The sequence below is a fragment of the Aplidium turbinatum genome, chromosome 18, assembly GCF_918807975.1.
Source record: "Aplidium turbinatum chromosome 18, kaAplTurb1.1, whole genome shotgun sequence".
In the NCBI taxonomy this organism is placed as follows: domain Eukaryota; kingdom Metazoa; phylum Chordata; class Ascidiacea; order Aplousobranchia; family Polyclinidae; genus Aplidium; species Aplidium turbinatum.
This window is the reverse complement of record NC_137489.1, coordinates 20,990,381-21,015,621: the sequence shown is the minus strand read 5'-3', so window position 1 is coordinate 21,015,621 and position 25,241 is coordinate 20,990,381. Positions and strand designations below refer to the sequence as shown.

At 40.1% G+C, this 25,241-nt stretch overlaps 1 protein-coding gene across 1 annotated transcript; it reads right to left on the bottom strand.

The window, feature by feature from the left end:
• Positions 1 to 3,355: 3,355 nt before the first annotated feature.
• LOC145787342 (sphingolipid delta(4)-desaturase DES1-like) lies at positions 3,356 to 11,926 on the bottom strand. Its single transcript, XM_082599068.1, has 3 exons — positions 11,779 to 11,926; positions 4,629 to 5,371; positions 3,356 to 4,293 (listed from the first exon to the last, which is right to left on the bottom strand). The coding sequence occupies exons 1-3, from the start codon at positions 11,858 to 11,860 to the stop codon at positions 4,015 to 4,017; spliced, it is 1,104 nt and encodes a 367-aa protein (XP_082455194.1). The 5' UTR covers positions 11,861 to 11,926; the 3' UTR covers positions 3,356 to 4,014.
• Positions 11,927 to 25,241: the final 13,315 nt, after the last annotated feature.

The following is a 25,241-nucleotide window of genomic DNA, read 5'->3' as shown; positions in this document are numbered from 1 at the left end:
ATACAGTTCAGTAACGTTAGTTTTGCGTTACAGTTATTGCCTTAGTGCAAGTGCATTGCACCGAGTCACGTGCGCTTGATTACGTCGTGCCGCCCTGTGGCTGTGAGTAGTTTGCGATTATTGCAGCAGGACTTGGTAACCACTACAGTGGTTTGTCACTTGTACACATAGCTCTACTCGTGTTGAAACCTCTTTTCAATTCCTTTACGTTGGCCGACAAGCGTAACACAGTGATACAGAAATCATTTCACCTTCAGATTTTACGTCTTGAAGCTGTTCAACATCGCCTACCTTAACACGAAAATGATTTGTTCTTGATGAGAAGCATCGAGAGTGACATTTACAATGATTGAGAAATATTTGGAACTATACGCACTTCATTTAAGAATCTGTTGATTATTTAGTAATTTTAGTTGGTAGCCTACATTTAATACTAAAAATGACCCCCCTCAAAAGTGCAAAAACAAAAAACTACTCGTTTTTCCTTTACAGTGTTTTGCTAGAGGGAAACTGGCCCGACTCCCCCCCCCCTCCTTTCGGAGCCACTGATGACAGCCACTTAATACTCTATCCTTTTCTTTCACCTATATGATATCATAATTTAATCTACAACTAACTAGTTTGTCAAAATTAAATTATGACATCATAAATTCTGCATATAAGTAGCCTATATTAGTTTGTAAGTGAGATGTCTGCGTAAGTTAAAACCAGAGATAAAGTTGTACCCTCTTGGAAATTAGCTGACGCCCCCTGGGGAGGCGTTCCCTTGGTAAAGAACCACTGGTTTACACAGTTAGCATTCGTTCTATGATTTTCGTCCTTTATTCTTTCGATCTTGGTAATAACCATATCAATTGCTCTTAATAAGTTGTTATCGGTGGGCCTGGAGCTGCAGCCCCGTCAGCCAGTGGCGTAGCCAGAAAAAGAATGGGGGGGAGGGGGAAATATTTGATGAGTTTAAGGGAAACAAATACAAAGTGTTTGTTTTAAGACACCGCCACCTGATGTAGAAGCCTGTAGACACAAAAACTTATAAGGGTTGATTAGTTGGCAAAGTAAGCTGCTAGCTTTTGCAAATTAATTGGTTGTTCAATTCAGACGCACAAGACCATATAAAAAGAATTATGGAAAAAATGCAAACCAAATTAAGTGCCGCTACCACATTTCAAAACGCCCAGCACAAACACTATTATTCGACTGTTGAAACCCATCAACATTTCTGATAAAAACCATCCAAATATACAGCAAAAGAAGATAGTTTAAAATCATTCCCTGGCCTTGTTAATATAAAATCGACTTTCTGAGAGATTCAAAAAATAATTTTTAACATAAAGCAAAAACAATTTATTACATGATCAGAAAATGACAACATCGCGATTAAAAGTCTATTTGTCGCCTCCCGCCAGCCATATTCGTAACAACTCGATTGACCTTCTCACAGACCCTTTTGCGATGGTAATGAAGCACACACAAATCTGAGAGGTGATCGGAAGTCATTGTTGAGAGTAACCAGGTCTTGACCCTTTTCATACATGAAAAATACTTTTCAGCCTAAGCTGTTGTTGCTGGCAAGGCCAGGATGACTTAGATTGCACTGTGCACGCTTGGATAATATTTAACACTCAGAAGAAGTTCTTTTAAACTTTCCTGTTTGAGTTGAGAAGTCAGAGAAGACCTTCAGAGAATTACTTTGCTGTCAAGGTTATTCAAAGAATACAAATGCTCAATCTCATCTATCTTGGTTGGTTTGTTTGGTGGAAGGATGGGTAGCCACGCAAAAAATGAAGGATTGTCACTGAACCGTTTCTGAAAAGAGTTACTCAATCCGTCGATGTATGGGACCATAGTTAATAGTAACTATGATGGGACATATATCGATCGTTGGAAATACTAGGAAACCGATTCAGTACAGACGTTAGCACGGTAAACTTCCACCTCCACTATTCTGGGCATTGTCAGCTGCTCTTGTACTCCGAGCACTTCACATGCTTCTTTGTAGCCTAGGCTATGTTCAGCAACACGTTCAGGTCGTTGGGGTCATGGTCGAGAACGCTCTGTAAAGAAGTAATCAGGCTCTTCACGCAAAGCCAGAATGTGACATTAAAATACGGTACTTCGTTCATTTGTTTTTACCAAATTTATTGGTGTTTTTCTGTGTGTCTAAAACAAGTTCTGGGGGTGTTAATTGCCAGATGTCTTGGAAAACAATATAATTTTCTACAAATTTTATTATATTTTCAAAAAATTTTCAACTTTGGAATCCAAATCAATTCTCAATCACTCAAATCGATTCAATCAATCAAACTTTGAAAATTTTGGGGAGGAGCATGGCCCCTTTTGCCCCCGCCTTAATCCGGCCCTGGCCACACCCAAGATCTAAACGTTTTGTATAGCCTACATTTATTCAAAATACCTTAAGCAACATTAGTTCGTATTGTTAACCTATCAGGCTTGCCACAAAGTAGGTCTAGGCTTCTTGTCAATAACGAATCTTTCTTCTTGCATAGGCCTACCAGTAGGCTACTTTAAAAAAATGCCAAGTTTTTCTGTTGAAGCAACACAGCGGATATAAATGCAATGTCGGGCTTTGCTATGACTTTGTCAACGGTTAGTGGGACAAGCCTACTCACCCAACGGCTTCCATATGCTAAATGTCTTCTTTCTATGGAAACTGGTTGGTTTTGAATCTTTATCCTCGGACTGACAAAGCCTTGATTGGTTATTGCTGGTAGTTTCGCATACTTGTAGAGGCTTTTGACGCAGGGTCGGTTACCGAGATTGGCAGAGTGAAGTTTCCGATTGTTGTTGCCAGGGAATTATTCCATCCATTAGATGGAGAGCAGTCCTTAACGTGCGTTACTCAAGCGCACACCCCGAGAGTCGAACCAGCGCTGCTTGATCTTGAGCCAGGCGCATAACTACTGAGCTAACAGGGCGGACTGCCAGCGCAAATACGCTAGACAAAAAAATGTGCCCACACGCAGAAGGATGCTCAATGCGGAATACCAGACAAGCTCAGCGTGAACTCCCGCTTTAAAAGAATTTACTGAACTCGCGATGCAGTTATGACGATTGATAACATTGACGAAGTTAAGAACTATATTTCGGCACTACAGGACCAAAAGTCTGTAATCCATATTTTGATTTATTATTTTCCTATAAATTTTATAAAAGATTAATAAAATTTTTGCGCCTTTATAAAAAATTTTTCTTTTCGTCATTTGTAATCAATAGTTCGTTTCAATCAGTCATGGCAAAACTCTGTGTGATAATAGTCTGCTGACGCATTGCTTTTACTTTTCATTTACTCTGCTAGTCTGCTTGCTTATTTATATGTGGCGCTATTGAAACAAAATAAATTGACTTGACTTGTATTTCTGAATCAAACAATCTGTTGCCTCAAAAATTCAGTATAAAATAATTAAACTCTAAAAACATAGGCCAAGATTTCTTTAGTTAGGAAACGTGCGACGCCCTTTGAAATTTTAAACAACGCATCATGCAGGGTGTTGTGACGCGCAGTTTCACAACGAATGTGATACAGAAATCACAACCAATATCGTAACTTAATATTATGATGAGAATTCAGACACATTCACGGAGTCCACAGGTTGAGAACCGCTGGATTATACTTTAGCAAAAAAGATTAAATTCAAATCACTTCGTATCAGATTTCAAATAAATTTAACGGTTTGAAGTCAGTTTGATGAACACAATAAGCATGTCAAATTCATATTTTTTCTGGGCTACTTGCTATGAAATACATAGCCTACGTTTAAAAATACAATCGCATCGAAAAACATGAAGAACAACATCACATTTGAAAAGGCAAAGCAGTCAACTTTTGTTTCTGTCACTTCCTGCAAAGGTATTATATTCCGCTTTGTTATTATGGTTTTATGCTTTTTAACTTGCGCAAGAGTAGATCGAAAATAACATTCTGTCTGTCATAGGTTCATTAAATTAGCTTGAAACGAAAATATGCAAAATGCTTCCTATTTGAAGCACAAAGTATCAATTTATCGCCGCGACACCAGTGACAAGTCCATGAGAGGCATGGCCATTGGTGGCAACACCATTCGCAATATGTACGTGAGTAGTCCCATTGCTCTTGACCATGTCACGGTTTTGTTTTACAGGGTCGTGCTCAATGACGTCTCCTTGCAGGTTGAAACGTCTTCTCACCCTGGCATACGGGCCGATGGAAGGATCGAAAACAAAGTCCCAGAGCACTTTACACCAGGACATGTAGAACGGCAAATCTTCATAGTAATCAGGAGCTATTTTCTTCATCTAAACAGCAAAACGTCTCATTTATTCAAATTAGTTGATTTTCATTTTAGATTATTTCATTTTATGAGATTAGCATTTCTCGAATCATGTTTCATGGCCTTGTCTGTTTGTGGTAAAACTATATTATGACTATGTTTTATATCTCAATTCAATTACCGTGTCTCATAAGCTGAAAAATCATACAATTGTACTTTACATTTTAAAAGTTTTGCTGTGTGGCTCTGAAATAAAATATAAGTTGTTAGTTTCCAGAGCAATTGGGGTTAAACCAGGTAAGTTAGAAATATACATTGTCATTACATTTTCCTGTTTTATAGTCAGTTTAGTTTACTCACCAGCGGCAGCTTAGAGCTTGGGATGGCCGGAAAATCATGATGTTCGACATGGTAACCGACATTGAAAGTGATCAAATTGAGACTCCCGTAGTAAGAAAAAGTATCAAAGCCCTTCGTGTACATGTAGTGCTCGGATATGAAGTGGCCAGAGACAGGATGAAGACCCAAAGAAAGTAATGTGCCAATGATGAAATATGCAAGTGGCTTCGGGCCCCACATATAAATGATCCAAATATCAAACGTTATCTGAATAATGGCGTTGTGGAGCTCCAGAATTGTCATAGGCTTTGGATTAACAGCGAGGGGTCGTAACACATAAAATAAAGGATTAAGTAGCAACCATATAACTTTCATAAAGCTATTACAAAATATTTTTCCTTCCAGTTCTGTTGGAAGATCGGTGTCCAATTCATCTCCAGCCAAATAGCGATGGTGGTCGATATGATATTTTTTGAAACTAATAGACATTGGAACTCCAAGAGGTAAATTTGCAAACATCCCAAAGTATCGATTCCACTTGGCACTATGATAGCCGAATGCAGTGTTATGGCAAATGTCATGGATAGCAAGGGTAAGCGAGTGATTAATTGTTCCACCAAAAACATACGCCAGCAAAATAATCGCAGGCCAACTCATATCTTTGACAAAATAGCAAGCGATGACTTGCGCTGCCACCATCGCCGAAACAACATAAATGAAGTGGTTGTCTGTAGTAAACAATCTCTTGATTTGGGGATATTTTTCTGAAATAGAAAATAAAGATTAAGGTTCAAAAGTTGCACATCAGTAATGCGCTGTGCACATTGACAGTTGAATAAAAGTCCATCGTGAAAAAACGTGAGCATCGGGCATGGCATGGATAGTTAATTCTTTGCAACTGCTGCAATCAATTTCTAGATTAGTTAATTCTTTATATACATGCGGTAAGCAGCACATTTTTAGGACATGGGGTAGTGGAGCACACAGAAATTTTAGAGAACTTTTGAAACTATTATTTTTGCATGAAGGTATGCAACTGTTGTCATGGTAATCTACTTTTAATCTACAACAGAAACAAAAGTAAGCTTATGATAGGTATATAAGACAATTTAGGTCAACAAAAGTAGCCTACCAATGACCAGGGGGCTATAAACTTTACAAATAAATCTTATTGGAGTTTTGCTATTGGTAAAAAATTAATCATTTTGTCAGTTTCATGCGTATTGCAATGTGTACGTTGCACTAGATCTGTTCAAAATTCAAAATGTTTTTAGCCTCTTGCATTGTTTCCATGGTTTTGACTTTAACAAATCCGAAAATAACAATTATGTTGTTTTCAGATGATGGGATACTCTGCCTCAAGAGACCTAAACATTTCCATTTTTTCTATAATCACACATTCTGAAATGTTAAGCCATGATCCTGATGGTGGAAGTCTTTGCTTCAAATTTTGGTTAGTTTTGAATCTTTATCCATGGACTGACATTCTGACAACACCTTGATAGTTCTTCTTGGTACGGTAGTCTTGCATATTCGTAGAGGCCGGATATGCTTTTGACGCAGGGCCGGTTACCAGATTGACAGAGTTGCTGAGTGAGGTTTCCGATTGTTGAAGTGCTGTTGCTGGGGAATTATTCGATTGCCATTATTGTGCAGCTGAGTGGAAAGCAGTTCTTAGAATGTGTTGCTCAAGCGCACTCCTCGAGAGCCAAGCAGCGTGATCTTGAAGTTTCTTTGTTCACAAAGTCACCAACTGAGCTATTGGGGCGGACAAACGGCTATTATTTCCAGTGATTCATCTAATGCAGGGGTGGGCAACATACGTCCAGCGATGGGATTTTGAGCGGCCCGCAGACAATTTCCGTTCTTTACATGATAATGTGGCCGCGGCCACACTCTTCCGCAATACCCCACTACTTGCTTATTACGTCAAATAATAGTGACTGTTTAGTTATTCTTTAGTTCTTTGATTCTTTGTTTTCGGTTTTTAGTCAAGTGACAAGCATGTTATGTTCCGTCATAAATGAGCCCATCCATCCTTTTTCTTTGTCTCTTGTAAGAATCTTCTTCAGTCTCAAGCCTTGCCTCAAGCCGGAAAATAGAGCAAAGTGAAATTTGGCTGATTAGTGTAATAATTAGATGGGGAACGTGTACAAATAATAGTGATTGTCGGTTATTCTCTGGTTGTTGGTTTGTCTAGGTGAGAGGTGACAAACCTGCAGCCTGCAAAACAATTTGACAATCGCTCATGCATTAAAGACAAAGGGCATTTCAAAGCTGTTTTATGCCTTCACTGGTAGGCTACACCTTTCCTTTGCTATTTTCTTGCCCTAAACACTAACTTTCAGGGATTAAAGTTAGAAAATAGGAAAGCTATAAGGTAAAGTTGTGAAAAACACTATATTCACCAACTTCACCTTGTATTTTTGGTCGATTCCAATCTACAACGTCATGGAATTTTTAACTAATTTTGAAAATTCAATGCTTTAATGTTATTTTTTAATATTTTACGCTTTAATGCTGCATTAGATAGCTTCAGCTGTATGATTGGCATAGGCTTTTGTTTGCTGGCGCTCTGGTTCAGAAGTATAGGTCGTCTGATGTTGAATTAGGAGAACAGCACCCTGAATGACCAGGCAGCTCTCTTTAGAGAAGCACTGCTTGTTCCACACAGAGGGGGACATAGAAAAGGTGGCCCGAACAAACCATGTCTCCACTAATGCTGTGTGGGAGATAGCTAGTCGTCGATGGTATAAAGACTGACTTTGAGCAAAAACTTTAGAGTTTTGTGTCATTTAATGATTCGTTGAAGTTTTAGATATGTGAGTGTAGCAAGAACTCGACTGCCGAGAAACAAACCCACTAAAGGTATATAATTTGTTTTGTCTGTCTATTTGATTTCAATGAATAACACAATTCTAATCATGAATAGCTTTTGTATGATAAAAAATTAGCATTTTATCAAGCAATGTGTTAACATAATTCACTAGTTCAAACAATGAAAAAAATTCTCTATACGTAGATTCAATAGTTTTCATTGGCGAGTATTACTTTATCACGGAATGGCCCGTTTCGGTGAGTCCGATTCGGTGAGTCCGATTCGGTGAGTCCGATTCAGTGAGTCCGAACCCTTAATGGGGGATTTTTCAATTTTTTTTTAACTTATCGGGTATCGTAGCCTAATTATCATTGCCGTTTTAGGGTTAGGGGGTTAGAGGTTAGGAACTCACCGAATAGTAGCAGACCCACTTTATCAAGTATCAATTCAAATGCTAAAATTAAGTACCGGTAACCGGTATACTTTTATCTGCAATCGACTTCAGCATTCAGTTCTGAAATCTTGGGCACGCTTTCTGGGCCATCTATTGTTTAGGCCACGATGTTATCCTCTAGGCATAATATTTATTTTCAGAATTTTTTTAATTTTAAAGGCTCAGTCAAATGTATTTCCAACTTGTGGTTTCTCTTTAGATTAAGAAAGTTTACAAATATCATTGCATGATGAGTTGATTGAAACTGGTTTCGACTAATAGTGTTTAACCTCAAATTTTGAGCTAGTTTTGAATGGACAAGATTCGAGTGAACACCAATTTAGAGTATATACAGTATATCTAACTTGTAGTTCCATCTAGAGGTAAATTTGTGTAACAACTGCTCAAAGTCTCCTTAGAAAAGAGCTGTGTAGGGGGGTCAAAGATTACACTAGCCGACAAAAAAAAAATTTGTTTTGGTGCCGAAGATAGTTCAACTGTTTTTAGCTAATTTGGGGTCGCTGATTTCGAAAATGCAGTCAGTTTTTGTCTATCAGGTCTAGTTTTCCATTTACAGTGATTCCATGGCATACGTGCACTTATGCATAATTGCTCTCTATTCACGAGTCAAATGTAGGTTGTCAAAAGACATAAATCAATTTCAGCAAGCCAACAAAAAAATGCTTGCCGTGACAAGTCCTCTCTCTTTCTACGCAAGACCACGTGGTGCAAGTTTGACTCTCGGGGTGTGCGCTTGAGCAACGCATTTCAGGGCTGCTCTCCATTCAGCGGCACCTAATGAATGGAATAATTTCCTGGCAACAACACTTCAATAATGAGAAAATTTCACTCTGCCAATCTCGGTAACCGGCCCTGGGTCAAGAGCCTCTACAAGTATGCGAAACTACCAGGAATAACCAATCAAGGCTTTGTCAGTCCGAAGATAAAGATTCATAACCAACCAACACAACCATTTTCTCTGAGACACTTCTTCAGGCTGCTAGCGTTGTACAGAAATTCAAACAACTTGTACCACTCCACGAGTTGGTCAAAGCGCAAAGAAACAGAAGACATGGCCTGATCAGTGAGAACAAGAAAAGATTGCAATTTGAATTTTTCTTCAGCAGAAAGACGACTCGAATCATCAGTGCATTCGTAACCAAACATTGCACATTGTTTTTTGAAAACACCTGCTCAATACCAATGAGCTCTGCTATTTCGCGTGCGTTTGTGACCACGTGGTTAGCCTATATCCTGTATTTCGATAGTTTTTCAAAAACTTCGGCGGAGGGGCCCTCATTCCTTGCGGGGCCCCCTCCAACCAGAGGATTCGGAGGGCGGTTGCTACACCTAGCCTAGGCTACATTTATTTACGCGCGCTATACTGTAAAATACAACTCATTCTGTGTTATTTCATACAGTTATTTGACATACAGAAACCTCATAAAATTGATCCAGTTTTGCCAGGGTGCCGCAAACTATTTATCTCTTTGATAGGGTGCCGCAAGGTCAAAAAGGTTGGGAACCACTGCACTAGAGAATGAGCTTGAACATTTTTCTCGCCAGGAATCATTTCACTTCTCATAGGCCAATGTTTCCTTTTCCAATGCTGAGCTCTTGCCTTGCTGTCCCACAAACAGAGAAAACAAGGAAACTTTGCGTATCCACACTGCATTCCAAGCAGAAATCCAACCATTTTCAAATCAACGCAAAAGTTCAATTGTGTTCATAAATGAAATTTTTTCCAAAACAAATTTGACTTCGTTACACTTTTCTTTGAGAGTTGTTGAATGTCCAAGTGGTACAGATCCATAACCATTTCGATTATGCAGTAAAACACATTTTAGATTTTGTTTACAGCTGTCAATAAAAACTCGCCAATCTTGAGGATTGTATTCTGCTACACCAAACTTTTTAAGAAGACCTTCCACATCGGTACAGTATACAATATCATTTTCCTGAGAAAAATTGGGAAAAAATTCGACATGGCGTTTCCGATAGAACGTGATTACTGTACCTGGTTCAGAAATATTTTTTTCTTTGAGTCCTGAAGCCAGTAACTCATAAGATTCCTTTGATAAATTTAAATCCCTCGCCAAGTCATTGAATTCTGCTGAGAAAAATTTGACAAGGTAAAATAGCAGGAATAAATTCGATTTCAGCAAGGGTGGAATCGCTGTCAGTGGAAGCTTGCTCGTCTTCGCTGTCAGGAAATAAATTCAATTGTGGCAACCCTTCAAAATCAATAACAGGAAGTTTTTCTCTGTGTAGCACTGCACCACATCCCCCCCCAAAAAAACAAAAAAAGCACCACAAAGCTAAAGCTAAAACCTCAATTGCTAAGGTAACAGGGATCAGTTGTCTGATCTTGATCAGAACTGACGATGCACTGAATAAGTGCGAAATATATTTTCTGTAACATCTACTGACAACTGATCCCTGTTACCTTAGCAATTGAGGTTTTAGCTTTCTAGATATGGAACAGGGATCGTTTCAGAATAAGACTAGGTCAGAAAGCGAGGCAGACTACGACGCAGCTCAGCATCAGCCAAGAGCAGTTAGCTGCACCACAAAGCTATCTTGATTTGCACCTACTAGCATTTCACAGAAAACAATTGTCTTGGCATTGTCTGCTTTCATTGTTTGTTTTAGAATGTAATGCAAGAGTAATAATAAAGGTTGTAATCCCATAATGACAGCATTAAAACTATTGTATTTGTGCTCCTTTGTAGGGCAATCGTAAAAAAGTCAAAATCACTGTAACTTAAAAAGTTGACCTGATGGAGAAAAACTGATTGCATTTTTGGAATCAAGGCCCCAAAGTTAGTCTAAAGCAATTCAAAAACTACTGGCACCAAAAGTTGTGTCGGCCAGTGTTATCAGATGGAAAAATTTTTTTCAAAAGTTATTTTCTAAGCTAACCTCATACACAAAAAAGATAAGGGTCTATTCAGGGATATCTAAAGAAGGGGATACGAAGGCTTTTACTATGTCTGACAATAGAAGGGCTTTTGTTTGTCGTAAATAATCTGTGTTTATCGTAAAATGACAATTGGCACCGATAGTAGTTTAATAAATCTTGTTATGATAACTTGCATAGCGCTATTAGCATCAGGCCTGGAGTGGATAATCACTGCATGCTCATGGTTGCTTGTTAATTTAACTACCCATATATATACTTGCTTTACATCTAGCCTACTGCATCAGGCTTTGTTAAAAAAACAGCTTACTGGTAACTTTTCAACTGTCTTTGTAAACAAGTATTCTTTAAATATGCTCTACGTAATATTTGCTAACTGTCTTCCGTAGCTCATTGTACCTGCACTACAAAACTTTCTATGATTTAAAAAGAAACACATGTTTAAAGCACTACAAACTACCGCCCTGGTAGTGTCATGAGAATAAGGCAATCGCTGCGAGGCTGCATATCCCCTTCTCTAGATATCCCTGGGTCTATTGCTGAAAGTCAGGGACAAACGATGTACCCTAACACCAATGGCCATGGCATGTATGACAAAAATTTCTTTTAAAGCGTAAGTGCAAGGAAAGTAATCAATGTCGACCGAATAGTCTTGTGACCTGAAGAAGATACACAAATCACATTGCTAAATGCAATAACTGACAATGAGATTTGTCAGCATTTCCTAAAAATGGACAAAATACTTTGAATCCCCATCAAAATAATTGCCTTGAAGTAGAAAGCATGGAAATGCCATTTCTTTTCTCAACTTATAAACAGTGCCAACTTTCTAGCAAAGAAAAGGTTCTACTCCAAGAGACTGCTGATGCAACCTGACAGCACCCTCTTGGTTTGAAACTTTATCCTGGAACTGACAAAGCCATGATAGTTTATGTATGAATTGTTACACCAAACTTGTCCTATGTATTGTAACCAGTTTAAATGTCACTCTTTTACTCACTTAACATTGCTTTTCTCCTATCACCATGAGGTTGATCAGTGAACACCCACTCGAAGTCATTGCGAGAAACTTTTGCACCCATATTGCCAGAAATAATGATGGATGGAGGTAAATTACACAGTTGTTGTACTTGCCAAACACTTATATAACATTCTGGAACACACATTAAAGATTTGTGTAAAACTTGTCTCAAGACAAGGTCGTTAATATCTACATTGAAGAGTTGTCCCAAGAATTACAGAGCAAAACAAAAAGTCAATCCTCAATAAGTTATAAGCAATTAAGCATTTCCATGTACTTGTGAAGAAAATTCAATGGTTAATTGCATAAATCGGTTAATTGAATAGCAATTCTTGATTGATTTGTATCACTAAATCACATATTTCCTAAACGAGCCTACGAGATACAGTACCGGTACAGATACGGTATTAACCATTACGTCATGTTGCTTTGTTATTGCAAAACTACCAACATCCCAACTGCTGTAGCTCTTGGACCGTTACACCAGCCTGCAAGAAAAAAAAAGGTTGGAGACCACTGATATACATGATGGCAGTGGCTATTTGACCGGCGCCGCTCTTTGAATCTGAAACACTATTTGATCGGTCATGACGTCACTATGTAGGCATTTTTTTCTTTTTCTCTTTCAAAGCAAAAGACGAGAAGAGTGCCTATATAAGTTCTAAATTCAACACTTATGTTCGACTGATTCTGTGGCGCGTAGGATATGTATCGGGCTGGTGCTCCAGAGGGAATGAGTTCGATACCACGCGGAAGCGTTTTTTTAATTTTTAACTAAATTTTCACCCAAAGTGACTCAATCGTTAGGCTTCTGCATTTTTGTGGTCAATTTTTAATTTGAGTAGCAAACAGCCCAATTTTTTATGTCTTTTCAAATATGAGTAATAAAGTTAGAGTTTTTTAATTTTCTTGCATTTAAGAATTTCTCTGGATAATTTTCCATACGTCATAAGAGGATGTGACCGTGTTTGCCGAACAACCCATTACATTTTTGCGTCATTCGGCAAACACAGTCACATCCTCCTCTTATGACAAACGGAAAATTATCCAGAGAAATTCTTAAATTCAAGAAAATTAAAAAATTAAATTTAGTAATAAAGTTAGAGTTTTTAATTTTCTGGAATTTGAGAATTTCTCTGGGTAATTTTTCGTTTGTCATTACATTTTTGCGTCGTTTGGCAAACATGGTCACATCCTCTTATGACGAACGGAAAATTATCCAAAGAAATTCTTAAATGCAAGAAAATTAAAAAACTCTAACTTTATTACTCATATTTGAAAAGACATAAAAAATTGGGCTGTAGGCTACTCAAATTAAAAATTGACCACAAAAATGCAGAAGCCTAACGATTGAGTCACTTTGGGTGAAAATTTAGTTAAAAATTAAAAAAAAAAACGCTTTTGCTTTGGAAGAGAAAAAGAAAAAAATGCCTATATAGTGACGTCATGACCGGTCAAATAGCCACTGCCATAAATGATAGCATTGGTCTGTGGTCAGGGTTGCAGTTTTCAGGTTATTCTATAGAAAAAATTGAAAGCAAAAGACACATGTTTTGCCAATGACACTGGGTTTATGAGTATCACACCACTAATTCATGCCACAGAGCTCTCAACCACTGCTACACTGTTAATGAGTTGAGCCTTATGAGCAAAAAAGGGTCTATCACTCTCATTTCTTGCTCAATTTGACTGTCAAAAAACATTTGTTAGTTACAAACGTCCATACGGCTACACCGGTAGATTATACAATCATCAACTTAGATTTTTCAATTATTTTGGCATGCCATTCAATATTCTCAGAAACAGTTCCTTGCTCTGGAGAGGTGTCGAAACAATATCTTATTAGGCATCTCAAAATGTTTTGACCACTCGACCAAGCAGCCAACAACAATGCCTACCGTACCTATACGTACAGCAAATTAGTCTTTTTTACATTGATTCAATGTACACAGATGTTGAATCAATGTAAAAGTCTACCGATTTGCTGACTGGGTAATGGGTAGGCACTATCCTCAAAAAAGGAACAAGCGGCACTGGTTTGACTCACGGAGTGTGTGCTTCAGCAATGCATTCTAACGACTGCTCTCCATTCAGCAGCACCTAGCAGATGGAATAATTCCCCTGCAACAACACTTCAACAAGCGGAAACTTCACTCTATCAATCTCGGTAACTGGCCTGCATCAAAACCCTCTACAAGTTTGTGAAATTACCAGAAATAACTTATTAAGGCTTTGTCAGTCCAAGGATACCCAAAAGATTCAAAACCAACTATTGATAGCTTTTTGTCAAGATTATCGACCTAACATATTGAACACCCTATTTTTAAATTTTTGGCTGGTATAAGCAGACATTTATATGTTTTGGCATGTAACTTTGTTGTTGTCAGTTAGCTCGCTTTATGCCTCAAATAACAGGGCGTAGGGTGCAGTTGTAATAAATAGAATGAGAAGAGAGAGTTGCCATTTTAAATTTGATTATTTATATACTGTTATAGATAAAAAAGTTTTTTTTTCTTGAAATATTCTTCGATTTATTTTGTATTTGTTTTATATTATACTTCAGTTTAAAATGCTAAAAATCAATTTTCAAAAAACGCTAAAAAATGCCAAATAGTCAAATTAAAAATATCCTTCCAAACGCATAAAAAAACAACTAGTTTCTCGAATTTTGCATTAAAAACCTTAATATGGCAGCTCTGTCTGTGGTTGCGCAATTTGGTTACGATAGAAACCTCAACTTGGTTTGTTGTGAATTGATGCCATGCCCATATTGGCCACACCCAAAATTCTGCCACAATCACAGAAGTTGGTTTGGTTGGTCGGTTGTTTTTGAATCTTTTTTCAGGTAGTTTCGCATACTTGTATGTAGAGGCTCTTGACACAGGGCCGGTTACCGAGATTGGCAGAGTGGAGTTTTCCGATTGTTGAAGTGTTGTTGGCGGGGAATTATTCCATTCACTAGGTGTCGCTGAATGGAGAGCAGTCCTGAAATGCGTTGCTCAACCTCAAGCGCACACCCCGAGAGTTGAGCCGCACGCACAACCACTGAGCTATAACGGGGCAGAAGTTCAGTTCAGTTTGTTTTTATTTCTGACCATCACAACAAAAAAACAATAAGCTTACCGTATGTGCCAAGCAAAGCAGAGGTTGGTTTTGAATCTTTATTCTCGGACTGACAAAGCCTTGATAGGTTGTTCTTGGTAGTTTCGCATACTTGTACGCAGGGCCGGTTACCGAGATTGGCAGAGTGAAGTTTCCGGTCGTTGAAGTGTTCGTCGTCGTCATCTGAGCTTCTGGGGCCGAGGGTCTATCCTTTTACCATCCCAGATTTACGATGTTCCCAGACTACACTGGAAGGCTGCTAGAGAGCAGCCAGTCTTTAGTTTCATCATCCATGACGCGCAGACCTTCCACTCCGTTAGGTGAATTGAAGGGTACCGTAGCCACTTTAACCTGTTAAGTGCGTAAAACGACAATTGTCGTCCGAGACAGTCGCTCTTGCTATGCGTAAGACGACAATTGTCGTTTTCGTGATCGCAGCTATTCATGGCACTTTTAATTTCGCTTTCCTCTATTCGCTTTGTCTGGAAGGCGCAATTATGACGTGTGAAGAAACATAGATGCATTGTTTACACTACAATAAAGGTGCGTCTACACGAGAAAGTGTTCTTGCTTAGAAATTCTTGCTTAAGCTAGTGATTAAGATCGTTTCGTCTACACTGGCAACCTCGACGAAGATTTTGCTCGCTTGAATCGCGGTCACGTGAGTATCTAATCCCCAATGACGTCACGTTTTAAAAAGTTCGCGCCAAAGCATAGCAGTTCGCGCTAAAGTACAGCAGAGTAGACCAAGCAACTGACTGTTCTTTAACCATTTGAAGTTGTTGCAGTCTTTCAGTCATGGCTTCCCAGAAGTTGTGTAAAAAATGCTGCAAAAACGAAGGATGCAAACATGCAAACCCGCAATTTACTGCTTATTGAAGCATTTAGACACCTCAGTGAGGTTGAAATGTTGGAAACAGAATTTCGTGTCAGCGTGGGTGACTGGTAACAACCAGCAAGATCATTCCTCCGCTATTTTTATTACCCAGCGTACAATGGCAATGGTTTTCTGCTGAGATCCTGTTTTGGATTTGAAATTGGAAAATATTGTGCTTTCTATGGGCTATTTCGAGTACGGTCACCGCCAGTTCAGCCGCAACATTAGTAAGAACTGGTTGGGATCAAAACTTAACGAAATCTTTTAACGATACCGCCCTGCCCTGTCTGGATACTGAGCTGAGAGGAGACCTGAGATTTTGGCGGGAAAAACATTTCTAAGCAAGAGAACTCACTTAAGCGCCCAGTTTTTCGCTCTGGAGCGTATTTTTTCTCGACGGCTCGCTTACTCGCCCATTTTCTTAAAAGTAAGCGGCACAAACTGCGATTAACTTAAAGAAACAAGAAGTTTGGCTAGCTTAAGCAAGAAAACAATCGTCGTGTAGACGCACCTTAATGATTGCAGCTTGACGGAAATCATTAATCCTTAAATCGCTCTACAGTATTACAATATTAGGTAGCTTCTGCACTCACTTACAATATAAACACAATTGCAAGAATAAAAAGATTTCATCCTAAATGGTTTCTTTTTCTGAAATGGCTTCCTTCCGGTGTATAAAATTCGAACCACATCATACGCGTTTAGACAGTGTGAAGTCATTTTGATGTAATGTTGCAAGCAGTTTCAGAAATAATTTGTTGTGTTCGAAAACATATTTTGTAACATAAGTCAACAAAACAATAGGTTTTATGTTGCTGCTAATGTTAGAACAAGCGTAAGAAAATGATACAGTTTGAATATTTCCAAACTAAACTTACGTGTACTTTGTTTAGTGTCCTATAAATGCTTAGAAATTATTCTGTTATGTGAGCTGATGTATTTTTTTTTCTTCATAATAAACAACTAGTTGAATAATTTCACAATGGTGAAAAGTACAATCACTTGAGAGTAATGCGATTACACCAGAAAAACAATAGTCCAGCCGGAGACTTCTCCGCAATAGTCGATGAAAAGGTAAAGCAATAGATACAAAAGGAAATTGAACAAAAGCGTATTATGCTGCGTCATGGGGGTTCCCCAATAACTTAGCAAGCAATAATGCGACGAAAAATACTGCGAGTGATCAAATTAATAACGCACAGTAAGGAGAGTTTCGAAAAATTAATTACGCACTTAACGGGTTAACAAGTCGAAATTCTGCCACTGAAATTGACTAGAATGAAACCGCCAACCGATCATAAGCTACGGTTTAAGTGACGTAAAAATGGCGAAAAGAAGATCATAGAAAGCAAATTAAGTGATCGATTTTTTGTCAGCTGGTTGGCTTAGGGCAGTGGTTCCCAACCGGGGTGCCGCGGCACCCTGGGGTGCCAATTGCAATGCTCAAGGGTGCCGCGAGATATTGAGATATTACAATACTGTGGCCCAATCTTCATTTTAACTTTAATTCGTTAAGTAATTAACGGGTTTAACTTTAACCGTTAGGACTGCTCTCCATTCAGCGGCACCTAATGGTTGGAATAATTCCCCGGCAACAACACTTCAACTATCGGAAAACTTCACTCTGCCAATCTCGGTAACCAGCCCTGCGTCAAGAGCCTCAACAAGTATGCGAAACTACCAGGAGTAACATATCAAGGCTTTGTCAGTCCGAGGATAAAGATTCAAAACCAACCAAACCAAACGCATCATTATTGCCAGGTTTCATGATTTTATTTTGCGTTTCACGGCGCACAAAGTCAAATTGCAGTGATGGATTATCGGATTGAGCGACCCAGCACGATTATAAAATTGCACAATTGTTTGCGAACCATTATAAAATTGGAAACTTTTGTTGGATAAAAAAATTGACGAGTTCTGAATAAAAATTCAAAATTAATATCTTTTCGTTGGAAAGAAAGCTATTGTGCTTTTGCTGCTGTTTTCTATGTCATAGGCTCAGAGGCGCCGGAAGCGGGGGGGGGGGGGGGGGGGGGGGGCGGGGGGGGGGGGGGGGGGGGGGGGGGGGGGGGGGGGCGGATGCCCCCCTTGTCCTCAATTTTTCTGTGGATGGGGGAGCAGGGGGGCAGTGATACCCTTTTAAGGTCATGTAAGCTACTGCACATTTTGCAATATTTCTGCTATTCGATTTTAGCCTAATTAGCCTATAATCTTTCATTTTTGTCTTTAAAAAAAGTAGGCCTATTCACGACACAAAATTCTGTATCACAGTAGGTTACATCATTATAAGATAGTTTGATGCCCTTCCGTGCCATTGTTCTTTGTATAACAGACACTTGTACCATTACTCGATAATGAGCTGATAGATGAGCATTATAGCTATACAAGTAGAACTCGGTTAATCCGGATTCGATTTGACTGGCGATTCCATCCGGATTAGGCGAAGATCCGGATTAACCGATGACGGTTCTATCAAACCTGACTCATTTGTACTTCCAGCTTCATCCGGATTAGGCGAAGATCCGGATTAACCGAATCCGGATTAACCGAGTTCTACTGTAACTTGTTTTATCTTAAAACTTTAAAAAATGGCCTTTCAGTAATAAAAGTGCCCTTTTTTCATAATCCTGCCCCCCCAGTCAAAAGTCGTTCCGACGCCCCTGCATAGGCTATCTATGCGAGAGTGGATTTTCCATATTAACGAACACAAAAACGAGAACAACTGCTTATAGTCGAGGAAGAAATGCGGGTGGCTTTATCGAATTTTCCCCCAGATATTATGGGACTTTGTGCAAGAAGTCAAGCACAAATTTCATACTGACTTTTGAATAAATACATTTATTTGAAATACAGTACAGTTATTTGAAGTACAAAAACGTCATCAAATAGATCCAGTTTTTCCAGGGTGCCGCAAACTATTTATCTCTTTGATAGGGTGCCGCAAGATCAAAAAGGTTGGGAACCACTGGCTTAGGGGTTAGGGTTAGGGCTAGAAAGTAGTCATTGCATTGACGCGTGTTCGATTCTCACCACTGCTATTGCTCTTTTTCTTCTGCAATTACCAAATAAAGTTCAAAACAAGCATTAACTCTCTGGATGAGTGCTAGAAGGGTCACAATTGGACGGTAGCCTCTTATAACACGTTCTGATTGGTTGGCGGTTGCATTGTAGTCAATTTCAGTGGCAGAATTTCGACTTACGACTTAAAGTGGCTACCGAATTGAAGATGGTACAGTCATTAATGATGTGGTCTGCGGTCTGTTCCTCGGCACCACATTCACAGGAGGAGGAAAAAGCCATTCCCCATTGGTGGATGGTTGAGCGGAAAAGCCCGATGCTCGTACGGAGACGGTTGAGGCGCACCCATGCCTGTCTCTGTAGTGTCTGTAGGCCGATGAGACGTGTGTCGGCGTCGGGGATGAATAAATGGAGTCTGGTGGTGCTTGACCTCCATTCAGAATTCCATTTATGGTCCGCCCAAGTAGTCGCAGAGATGTCATGTTCATCAGCTTCGTTGATCAGAAGCCGAGCGGCTGGCACGAATGGGTGTCTTGATTTCAGTCGGCGGGGGTGCCCGTTTGGGAAGGCAGAGATCTTGTGGTGGAGAAGATGATTAGGCTCCAGTGCCCGTCGACCGAGGGACAGAGTGGCTTCTTCGCTACGAAGCTCAGCAGGTTGGATGCCAGCGAGAATGGGGAGATTGTCCAATGGTGTGGGACGCAGGCATCCGGTCACTGTGCGCAGGGCACTGTTTATGGCAGTGTCGATGTTGTGGCAATGAGCACTGCGGCACCAGACAGGTGCACAATACTCTGCAGAAGAGTAGACAAGGGCTAAGGCTGCTATTCGCAAAGTGTCAGCCCTCGCCCCCCAGCTAGAGCCTGCCAGGCGCTTCAGTAGTGCAGCGCGGGATGTCAGTTTCTTGCGCAGTGACACCAAATGGTGGCGGTATGTGAGCGATCTGTCTAGTGTCACCCTAAGATACCTTGGCTCGGGGCAGAAGGACAGAAGTTTTCCGTTGTTGTGGACATGTAGCTCACGATCAGCTTCCCGATTGTGTAGGTGGAAAGCTGTCGCCACAGTCGGCGAATGCCCCCCTTGTCCTCAATTTTTCTGTGGATGGGGGAGCAGGGGGGCAGTGATACCCTTTTAAGGTCATGTAAGCTACTGCACATTTTGCAATATTTCTGCTATTCGATTTTAGCCTAATTAGCCTATAATCTTTCATTTTTGTCTTTAAAAAAAGTAGGCCTATTCACGACACAAAATTCTGTATCACAGTAGGTTACATCATTATAAGATAGTTTGATGCCCTTCCGTGCCATTGTTCTTTGTATAACAGACACTTGTACCATTACTCGATAATGAGCTGATAGATGAGCATTATAGCTATACAAGTAGAACTCGGTTAATCCGGATTCGATTTGACTGGCGATTCCATCCGGATTAGGCGAAGATCCGGATTAACCGATGACGGTTCTATCAAACCTGACTCATTTGTACTTCCAGCTTCATCCGGATTAGGCGAAGATCCGGATTAACCGAATCCGGATTAACCGAGTTCTACTGTAACTTGTTTTATCTTAAAACTTTAAAAAATGGCCTTTCAGTAATAAAAGTGCCCTTTTTTCATAATCCTGCCCCCCCAGTCAAAAGTCGTTCCGACGCCCCTGCATAGGCTATCTATGCGAGAGTGGATTTTCCATATTAACGAACACAAAAACGAGAACAACTGCTTATAGTCGAGGAAGAAATGCGGGTGGCTTTATCGAATTTTCCCCCAGATATTATGGGACTTTGTGCAAGAAGTCAAGCACAAATTTCATACTGACTTTTGAATAAATACATTTATTTGAAATACAGTACAGTTATTTGAAGTACAAAAACGTCATCAAATAGATCCAGTTTTTCCAGGGTGCCGCAAACTATTTATCTCTTTGATAGGGTGCCGCAAGATCAAAAAGGTTGGGAACCACTGGCTTAGGGGTTAGGGTTAGGGCTAGAAAGTAGTCATTGCATTGACGCGTGTTCGATTCTCACCACTGCTATTGCTCTTTTTCTTCTGCAATTACCAAATAAAGTTCAAAACAAGCATTAACTCTCTGGATGAGTGCTAGAAGGGTCACAATTGGACGGTAGCCTCTTATAACACGTTCTGATTGGTTGGCGGTTGCATTGTAGTCAATTTCAGTGGCAGAATTTCGACTTACGACTTAAAGTGGCTACCGAATTGAAGATGGTACAGTCATTAATGATGTGGTCTGCGGTCTGTTCCTCGGCACCACATTCACAGGAGGAGGAAAAAGCCATTCCCCATTGGTGGATGGTTGAGCGGAAAAGCCCGATGCTCGTACGGAGACGGTTGAGGCGCACCCATGCCTGTCTCTGTAGTGTCTGTAGGCCGATGAGACGTGTGTCGGCGTCGGGGATGAATAAATGGAGTCTGGTGGTGCTTGACCTCCATTCAGAATTCCATTTATGGTCCGCCCAAGTAGTCGCAGAGATGTCATGTTCATCAGCTTCGTTGATCAGAAGCCGAGCGGCTGGCACGAATGGGTGTCTTGATTTCAGTCGGCGGGGGTGCCCGTTTGGGAAGGCAGAGATCTTGTGGTGGAGAAGATGATTAGGCTCCAGTGCCCGTCGACCGAGGGACAGAGTGGCTTCTTCGCTACGAAGCTCAGCAGGTTGGATGCCAGCGAGAATGGGGAGATTGTCCAATGGTGTGGGACGCAGGCATCCGGTCACTGTGCGCAGGGCACTGTTTATGGCAGTGTCGATGTTGTGGCAATGAGCACTGCGGCACCAGACAGGTGCACAATACTCTGCAGAAGAGTAGACAAGGGCTAAGGCTGCTATTCGCAAAGTGTCAGCCCTCGCCCCCCAGCTAGAGCCTGCCAGGCGCTTCAGTAGTGCAGCGCGGGATGTCAGTTTCTTGCGCAGTGACACCAAATGGTGGCGGTATGTGAGCGATCTGTCTAGTGTCACCCTAAGATACCTTGGCTCGGGGCAGAAGGACAGAAGTTTTCCGTTGTTGTGGACATGTAGCTCACGATCAGCTTCCCGATTGTGTAGGTGGAAAGCTGTCGCCACAGTTTTGGTTTCGCTGAGTTTCAGTCGCCAGTTCTGGAGATAAGCTGAGATGGTTTGCATGTCCTGGCTCAAGGTGTCTTCTAGGTTTTCCCACGACTTTGTGGAGTGGAGAATTGCCAGATCGTCCTCATAAGCGTATTTTGCGGAGACCGTGGTTGGCAGGTCGTGGGTGTAGATGTTGAAAAGAAGTGGAGCCAGGACCGATCCCTGTGGGACGCCGTTTTTCAGGCGTCTCAGTCTGCTTTCAGGCGTCTCAGTGTTGTTGGCGGGGAATTATTCGATTCATTAGATGCCGCTAAATGGAGAGCAGTCCTTGGAATGCGTTGCTTAAGCACGAACGGGCAAAAACTGCGGCTAAAATTAGAAAACATCAAAAGCTCAGCTACACAAAAACTCAATAACTACGGTACACAAAAACCCACCAGAATAAGCCATTCTGAAATTGCTTCCACAAATTAGTTAAAAGAAACGTAAATCGCATAAGTTTTGAGCGATTTACGATTTGCAAAATTTATTGGTGTCTTTCTGTGTGTTTAAAAAAAGTCCTTGAGGGTGTTATAATAGTCAGATGTCTTGGAAAACGTTATAAATTTCTACAAATTTTATTATACTTTCAACAAAGGGCTCAATATAACTACGGAATCCAAACTTTGAAAATTTGGAGGGCCGTGGCCCCTTTCGCCCCCCCCCTCTGGCTACGTCTATGGCCAAATGCCCAAGATCTTGATGGTGTTCAAGATCCCAGCTTCAGGAAAGAGCTTTTGAGCTTGGTGGGCCAGATCAGGTGTGGATGCCAGAATCTGGGTCTTTCCCCGGTTCACTTTCTGGCTGGACATGGTGTAGTGATCAGTGACGATCGGTGAGGGAAAGCAAGGAAAGCAGTGCTTACCTGAGCGAAAACTGTGCAAAATATAATGACTGAATTCTAGGTTTAACTTCTTATTATTTTTATCACGTCTATTTTAACTTGAAAATTACTGTGTTTGTGACTAGAATTACTCGTAACGCTTGTGAGTAGTCTAAGTCCTCACCAAACCGCATGCCAGTTAACGCAAACGCTCCTGTCAGAAACAATCACTGAGGCTCCAGGGAAATCAACTTTCCAAGTTGTTTTCCCCAGGTTCAAAAACGTCAAAAAACGCCTTCGTTTATCCAATCCCCACTCGTTTTGCAAAACGTCACCAGCTGCTTAGCCAATCAGATGTGTTATGGTTAGAGTTGCTTTCCCAGTGACGTCAATGCGTACAATCGCTAGACTAAAGCTGGGTTTAGACTACATGCGTTTTACGTGCGGTTTTGTTGCGTTGCGATTTACGTGCGTGTTGTCTCAAACAGCTCGCGTTTACACTACTTGCGGTTTTCATGCGTACAGTGTTACGTCATTTTGAAAATATAGGTTATTCCCCTACATTGATGTCAATCAGCTGATCTACTTGACATCACTTCAGTTCTGTCAATGCGATCATTGCAAATTGCAATACATGTTGAGTATTACTTCCTCTGCACAAATGACTTTCACAGAAAGAAACAAGCTCATAACACAAGTAATTGAACTCTAGACTACACTAGCTATTAGCACACAATGATATCAAAGTAGAACACTTTTGAGGGTCATATATTGCCAATGGAAAAGCTAAAAAAAAAATTACTTATCAATATGGAGTGCAGAGTGGCATCCAGATTTTTAAAGCAATGCCAGATACATTTAACTGCACCGAGTGGGTTCTTGTGTTAAAATAAACTTTGTTACATGTGGACCAACACCAAAAGTGTACCACTGGAATTTTTAGACAGGCTATGTTTTTAGAATAACCTTGGATTCTAAACTCATGTTTAGCAAACACTTCGAAAACTAAACTGTCTATTTCTGGGCTATATATTTTTTAATTAGATTGACCTTGCATTCCAACCATTTTAGCCCTGACCTTGGTATCTTTGTTCAACAACCTTTGAGGATTGAATTCTTTGTTGACTTTTTAGTAGATTGGTTTCTTTATTTAAATGTTAAAAGTTAAAACTATACCACAAGTCTACTGCTAAAAATTGCTTTCCTACTTTGCACTCAGCATAAAGAGCACTAAAAATGCCGGCAATGTAAACCACTGAGCAATGCAATTGTATATTTGTGTAAATATACACTATAGGCTACAATACAGGGTGTATGAGATCTCACAGATCACTGCCATTTGTGACGGACTAAATTTTCTAATATTATGACAGGCTATAGTTTAATATCTGTTTATTTTCTGCTTTCATAAAATATTAATAGGCTAAAACAAAAAAAACTGAATGCAATTCAACTTTATTTGTCACCAGCGAATCAAAACTTACATAGTATTCTTGCATGTTGGCAGTTTTCTGTATACTTGTTTATAGGCTATGCACAAATAATGAAAAAAGTAGATATTACAAATTTGGTAGAAGCAAATAAAATAGCACTAACAGAATTAAAAAGGTTGCAAAGTCACAACAATGACAAATATGGACAAAGAATTCTTTGTAATAGCAATGTTAATAATAACAAACCACCATGATTGTGAAGAAAGGGGCGTTCTTCCCGGCTATCAGCACAAGGCTGAGCACTCACTAGTACAGCGAGCAGCTGCGATTCGCCAACCTGGTCACAGCGGTAAACCATAATCTCTTCGTGGGAAAATTGTAACATAAGATTCCCGAATCCGTTCGTCTGTATATAATGACCGAAAAATGAACACTCTTTCGAAACGTCTATTCAAAAGTGTATTCCAGTAAAATTAGCCCGCGGCTATCGAAATGGGGTGCAACGCCGTACACCGCTAAAACTGTCACTACAATACAGATTACTTGGATAAAAGACGGAACCTTTGTCCAGCTAGCAAGCACTAAGCCAACAGTTAAATGTGCGGCCAACTTTCAAACAATCATTTTACGAATGACCAGAATAGATAGCAATATCTCAAATTCACGTATGCAGTACTGTGACGCAATAATGAAAGACAATTATGAAGTCATTCCAACAGGTGTTTAAAGCTGATGTAATATTTCCTGTTTAAACAGGCCCAAACAAGTCCAAACAGGTTTGACACAAGTCTATGAACGATGGTGCAATTTTGGCACATTTTCTAGCAACTTCCATGACGTAATATTCAGTAGACTTGAACGGTTTTTATATGACGTTTGAATAGGTGAACCATTGTCTGGAACATAGCGGCCCCTAGTTATGACAGTCTGACATGGCATAACTAAAAAAGAATTGACGACAATTGTGAGCCAATGAATAAAAACACATGATACACTAATTGTTTGAATCACTCACGTTTAAGTTAATAGGCAAATACAAAGGGCATGCAAAGAATGAACAGCAATAAGAATAAACACGACGATACATGAAATT